This window comes from Orbicella faveolata, unplaced genomic scaffold, assembly GCF_042242905.1.
Source record: "Orbicella faveolata isolate gen_17 unplaced genomic scaffold, um_ofav_v1 contig_46, whole genome shotgun sequence".
Lineage (NCBI taxonomy): Eukaryota > Metazoa > Cnidaria > Anthozoa > Scleractinia > Merulinidae > Orbicella > Orbicella faveolata.
This window is the reverse complement of record NW_028301576.1, coordinates 11,717,501-11,724,286: the sequence shown is the minus strand read 5'-3', so window position 1 is coordinate 11,724,286 and position 6,786 is coordinate 11,717,501. Positions and strand designations below refer to the sequence as shown.

Below are 6,786 nucleotides of genomic sequence, written 5' to 3'. Positions count from 1 at the left end.
GTCTATATCATAGCTGTCATCTAAGGTTGTCACCAGTTCTGTTATCTTCCCCCTATTAGCCGTTGTGCAATAACCTTAGGTCAATGTCCACTGCAACCCAATAGTCTTACCATATGGGAAATCATACGACAAAGTTCCCAGTGATTTTCCACCATGCTCTCATGTGATTCCAGCGTGCTATACCCCTCCCAACACCCTCAATCCCCAGTTAGTAAAATCCCATTGTTTTCTGATACTGTCCCAGTTGTGAGCTAGTATTTAAGCTAGACCGTTCTCCGCTTTCCCCTCCCTCCCTCCCTGTATTGGTAGCTTTGTCCTTTCCCATCTTTTTCCTCCATGTGGTTGTAATTACCTTTCGTGAGAAGGTGGCTTTCGCCTGCTGAAACTTCTCGGTTTCTTCACTGCCACGTTCTATTTGTTATATTGTGTGTAAACCATAGCTGCTTAGTCAATAAAGGTTTTTTGGTGGCAGGGAAGTGCAATCTAGGCTGCACTTTACCCCACAGTAAGTGCTATGGCCACCCTTGGAAATAGGTCCGGATCTCTCCAGGATGGTGTCATCGTAGCATCTGACCTATTGCCCTCCCAGAGGAGCACCCCCTCTTCTGGTCCATCCTATGTTACTTCCAAGGAAGTAGGTCCGGATCTCTCCAGGTTGGTGGCAACATAGGTTCCCCTAGAGACGCCGCTACTCTAGGGGAGATAGGCTCTGTCTTCCCTGCCACCCATGTTTTGCCACCATAATCAGTGGTTTGTTTCTGTTTCCTGTTTCCCAGCAAAAGGAGAGGGGGGGGGGGGGGTTGCCATGTTGTTACCCATATAAGTACCCTCGCTGGTACTGTTAGATCTGCCCCTCCCCCTGTGTGGGTGTGGCTTTAATAATTTATACTAAATTGCACACCAGCAGGGTCTCATTAAGCTTCGTTTCTCGACTTTGGTTAAGGCAACTCGTACTGGGTTGAAGAGTTTCTTCTCCGCGAAGATATAACTTAAAACACGGCACAGAGCCTGTTTTCAACCGCTCAAAAAACAGTTGGCAAGCAAGCCGCAGCAAAACCGCAGGATTTTTTTTTTTTCGTTGCTTTCTTGTTACGTTCTTCAATAGTCAACTGTGATTAAAGACTACTTTTCACAGTTAAAAGAAACTGCTCAGTTTTCATACATGACTTGGAGAGAATGAATGAAGTCAACATGTCAAATTTTTATCCTATAAAGTTGAAGTAGCTTGACGCCTCCATTTGTCACGTAAAGACTGAAGCGTGACAGAAACTGTCACTTGTATATTATTAACAAGTAATCAAATGATTTTTCTCGAGTAGTTTGGAATAAATAAGCGCTCCAAAATTTTTCAAGACTACAAATTGCACGATCGAGCAGGACTCGTGCAATTTTTTGTACTCTTTGAAAAATTTACTTGTACTTTAATGCACTCGAAATCATTTGATTACTCATACAAACAAGACGATGAAATGAGAAACACGACGATCAGAAATAAAAAAAAAGGTTTACAGGAAAGGATCGTTAGAAGGTGCTCCAACGAGAAGAGCATCTACAATTCTGTATAAGAGCACCATGTAAACGTGTTAGAGTGACTCTGATTACTGGATTGCTGTGTTTTACTCCCGGGTGGGGGTACTCCCAGAAAAGTTGCGTGGGGGTGTGCGGCCCACCTCCCAAAACTCTTACCCTATTTATGACCTAAATCTGCGATTTTCCCCACCCTAGTTATCACCTGGCCAAAAATTCAATACCCTATTTATGACCGTTGCGGCGGGCACAGTTGCGCTAATCATAATTTATGAAGGGCTTTTCTTGACGGTCTTATTGATAATGATGAAAAGGTAGCTTCTTCAAAGAAACATACCCAATTCAAGACTAGAGTGCTAAAACCATACCCTATTTAAGACCAAAATGGCCAAAAGCGATACCCTATTTATGACCAAAACGGCTGAAAAACCCTACCCTTTGGGGGCCGCGCATACCTATATAGCCCATATAAGGGAGTACCCCGGGGTTTTATTTCTTTGCATGTTGTTTCACTTGTCAATTGCATCTAGTTTAATTACAAAATGCGAAAATGTTGTAATTTCAATTGAACGCGACCTCCCGAAAATGCTAAAAAATTAGTGCCCAGCAAAAAATAAAATAAAATAAACAATCCTTTGCAATTGCCAAAATTAGTTTCCGCAAACTACAAAAAAATCGCCGATTCGCAAAAGTAAACTCCAGGAAAATTTAGTGTCACACGGTAGGAACAAATAACGTACTGTCACTAACTCCTTGCTGATTCCACGCCGATTTATATTTATATATTATATACATTCACTCTTTCATTTATCCATTTATTTGTTCGTTCGTTCGTCCGTCCGTTCGTTTGTTCGTTCATTCGTCCGTTAGTTCGTGTACTTGTTTATTCAATCTGTTCCTAACGACTTTCAACTCTGTCTTGTTATTAGTCCCTAACATTCACAAAACGTTGTATGCAATTACTTTCTCGATCCTCTTCGTGTAAAGTAGTTCATAAAAATGTTAAGCGATCTCTTTGATCATATGAAAACAACTCTCCAGCGATCTAGCACACGTTTTTACAACGACTGCTGAGAATAGACCTTGTTTCATAGGAAAAATACTCCAGAGATTTCACCCATCGTTACAACGGCAAATATATAAGAATTAACCGCGTTATTGCTTAATCCGAGTTCTCTCTAGTATTTTATTTATTCCGTAGTGATCCTGGCGACCACATGGAAACTGATAGTCGTAAGGTCCTGTAGCGATAATAGCTTTCCTCTGGCAAACGGACACCGATCGATGTACATATAAAATACAGACTGCAGACTACGAACTGCGGGCTTACCCTAATATTGACCCAGTACTCATTAGAAAGTAACCTTTAAGCTATAAATTAGTTCTAACCACGTGTAATATTAACTCTAAAACAAACTCTGTTTGCTCTTAAGTTAACTACTAAGTTAAAACCTAATTTCAGTCTGCAGTGTGCAGTGTAGGCTGCAGGCTGACATAGGTCTTTAGCTTAATGACCAGCTTAGCAGTTAGGATTTCGGGTTAGAACTAATCTTCAGAGTTACAGTTACTTTTTAGTAAGTATTTCGTCTAGGTTAGGGTCAGTCTGCTGTCCGCAGTCTGTATTCTGCAATGTACACTGACCGATATGGAAACTGCACCTTAAAACAATACACATACCACATCTGTTCATTTTCTGCTAAGCAATTTTTATTTAACCCCCAAATACAAACAATGATTAGGCTAACGACGCTTCTCAGCTTATAGTATTTTCGCAGGGGATCCGAACACTGTGTCAGCAATAACATAATCATTAATATATGCACCGTTTTTTACCTGTGTTCCTTTGTCTTTTGGATTCGTTTAGAGGGGATTTGAATGAAGTGAAGGTAGTTTACATTTCTAACATTATCTTATCTGCCGCTTTGTAATTATGACGCTCAGATGACTTCTCGAGTTTTCATTATCGTCATTAACTATTAACTCTCATCGTGGGAGAGACTCTCAGGTTTCATAACGGCCATAATGGAAACTCGAGTTCAGAGCATCACATTTACAAAGCGGAAAACAAGATATTGTTTGAAATGTAAACTGCCTTCTCTTCATTCAAATCCCTTCTAAACGACTCAAACAGACAAAGGAACACAGGTAAATAACGGTGAATTATTAATGATTATGTTATTGCTGATACAGTGTCCGGGTCCCCTGTGGTATTTTGCAGTTTTTTCAGCCGACCCCACCCAACACACTCAGTGGCTAGCTATAAAAAAGTTAAAACTCCCTGTATTCAAAATTGATAAGAAAGAAGTTGTTCTTGGCATTGCTTCATTGCTTTGCGTCTGTAGCCTGTAGGACGCCTCTCTCAGCCGTATATGGAGCAGGTGCCAAAGTTTAGTATCAGGACTCCATGGGTTCCAGAGCCGCAACATTTCTGATCAGCAATAACAAAAAGACAATTTTAAAGCAATACTTTGTGTAAAAAAGAAGGTGCAATGATCTTAAATCGAGGTTGTAAAAGTTGTATTCAACACGCTACCATTTTCGTTGAATATAAAGCTGAATAATGTTTAAACACGTTATATAATATTTTGAATTACTCTCGCACGTTGATTGGTTCTTAATTATTATATAAAACAAGTAGATTCTATGTTGCCGTGCGTCTGTTCAGAAATAGATCACAGAAGACGTCATAATGTGGTAAAAACATTAGTGACACATTCACCTACGGCTCGTGCGCCACAGAGCCCTAGTATGCTGCCTTGGGGCACTCCAACTGTGATAGGCCTGGGACAGGATCGAAGTGCCTTGCTTGCGGTCTGTCTATGTCTATGTCCATGTCCATGTCCATGTCTGTCTATGTCTATGTCTATGTCTATGTCTATGTCTATGTCTATGTCTATGTCTATGTCTGGAGAAAACATGAAGAAACTGACCTTCAATCACAAGTCGCTTTTCTTCGAAAACATTACCTTATAGGCTGGGTGGTATGCCTGTGATCCGCAGCACTTTGCATACCCATATGGTTTAGTCGAGAGACGTCCTAGGCAGCATATCTGTAAGAGAGCGATGTTTAGAGAAATGCAACAGACATACATTCCCTTCAAGAGAAAAACTATCACGTGAAAATAAAGTTATAAGCATAGTTAATTGTATGCCTGCGATAAAAAGTGTAGATTTTACAAGCGCAGAAAGCTGAGCTTTTTTGAGGAAGAGGAGGAAACTTACTGCCAGATGGTCTCAGAAGTACCCTTAATGTAAGGTATATCACTGTAGTGGACAGGTGTTGGGTTCCTGTTCGTTGCGTCGGCTTCGGTAGGTTGGTAAATGTTTCCTCTAAAAAAGTCAGCGTTGTATTCGTTTTTGTAAAAAACACGTTCAAGGTATCTGTTTTCGTCGCGTAAGCTGTCCGGTGTGTCACAAACTAGTTGCGCTCGTCTCGTCAAAGTCTTTACAGTCGTGGCTCTCTGCGAAGTCGGGTTGTAGGATGATTCGTCAAGTAATGCGTCGGTTTTCTGTACACTGTCGTTCGCAGTGAAATCCGTCGCATACCGACAGATTACTTGGAACCTCCGAGACCATCTCACGGATCCAACAGCCCTACAACATCGCTGTAGCCTACAAACCTACAATTACGTTACGACACTTACTGACCAACTTTAAAGACAGGGACGAACCCAACAACAGACAGGAAGCAGTTTACAAGATCAAATGCTCCGACTGCGAGGCTTCTTACATTGGTGAGACTGGCAGAAGCCTTAACACGAGACTGATTGAACACAAACGAGCCACGAGAAATGGTGATACCAACAATCACATTGCTGTACATCATCAACTGACAAACCACAACATTGACTGGGACTCTGCTCAGTGCTTAACCTACAGTACAAACTATTTTCAACGACTGACTCTGGAAAGCTGGTACACTAACCTAGAACAAACGCCTCTTAACAGATGTAAACAACTGCCGGCACCTTACAAACGACTTATCCACGACGGAAAAGAAACCGACAAACGGACTCCTAACAGACCGACTTAATTTGATTAGCAATAGACGGATTGAAACCGACCAATGACTGATTACGAACTTTACACGAGTCTTTCAGCCAATACCATCATGGCTGAACTGACCAATCACGTGCAACGGACCAGACTTACAACATCATCGACTGACAAACACTTTTCACTTGACTCTGAAGATGACTTCCGCTAAAGTTGTCGAAACGTCAGTCACAAACAACAGTTGGTAATTCAGAACTACCTTCACTCGGACGATCACACCATACGAACTACTGACACTCCTGGGTTCAAACCAGGTACTATATTACTAACTACGGCGCGCAGCGGAGTATTTTTCACGAAATTCGATGTGTTTGGATAGCCGATGAAAGAAGTGTTTGATACATCTTCTCAAACGAAACAAAAACTAAGGAGTGAACAGAGAAATAAAATCGTCAAAATCTATGCTAATTAAGACCGGGTATCCAAACCTCCTTCATGGTTGTGATTTCCTTTTCTTTTGACTTGATGAATTATTTATGAGTTTGAGAAGGATCGCTCAACCGGTTTTTGTAGCAATAATAGCGGTCATAAGAAAACTGCACATACCACATCTGTTCATTTTCAGGTAACCATTTTTATTAATCCCGCTGCGTTAAAAAAAAAAAAAACAATTATCAGGCTGACAAGGCCTCTCAAGTTAGTATTTAATTTTGTAGTTGGTCAGCTATTCCCACCCAACACACTTTCCAGCTAGCTATGCAGCATTCTCAAACTCATTAATTATTCATGAGCTGATGACCCAATCAGCTCGCATCAATTGGGTCAGGTGCATGTATGTTGATACCCAATGAACATACCGATCAACACACGGTAGATTAGTTCAAAAACTGATCAAGACACTGATCAAGAAACTTGAATTTTAATCAGTCTTAATTATAATTCTAAATACAGCATTTTTCCCGCTTAAATCATTGCTTACAACAACAATACAGCAACATATTATTCCTTCTTAGACATCGTTACATTAATTGTACAGTTTTTGAATTTTCCTTTCTGGAAAACAACATCCGTTAAAGATTGATCCTGTTTCTCTGTGGTAAAACATGTAGTTGTACTAACAACACTTGGACCTTGGATCTTTGAAACTTTAGACACATTTTCTTCTGTAGGCTTTTCGTACTGCAACAATGCATTAGAACGATGCCCCGACCTTTCGCGAATCAATTTTTCTTCAACCCCAGAATTGAACAGGGAGGAAACACA

The 6,786-nt window shown here is 40.7% G+C and overlaps 1 protein-coding gene across 1 annotated transcript in view; it reads right to left on the bottom strand.

The window, feature by feature from the left end:
• Window positions 1-6,423: 6,423 nt before the first annotated feature.
• The window catches only part of LOC110052331 (uncharacterized), a 32,016-nt gene continuing 31,653 nt past the window's right edge, over window positions 6,424-6,786 (bottom strand). The window contains exon 6 of the mRNA XM_089276681.1: window positions 6,424-6,786. This exon is cut by the window's right edge and continues 580 nt beyond it. Coding sequence (XP_089132807.1) covers window positions 6,523-6,786 — 264 coding nt within the window. The 3' untranslated portion in view covers window positions 6,424-6,522.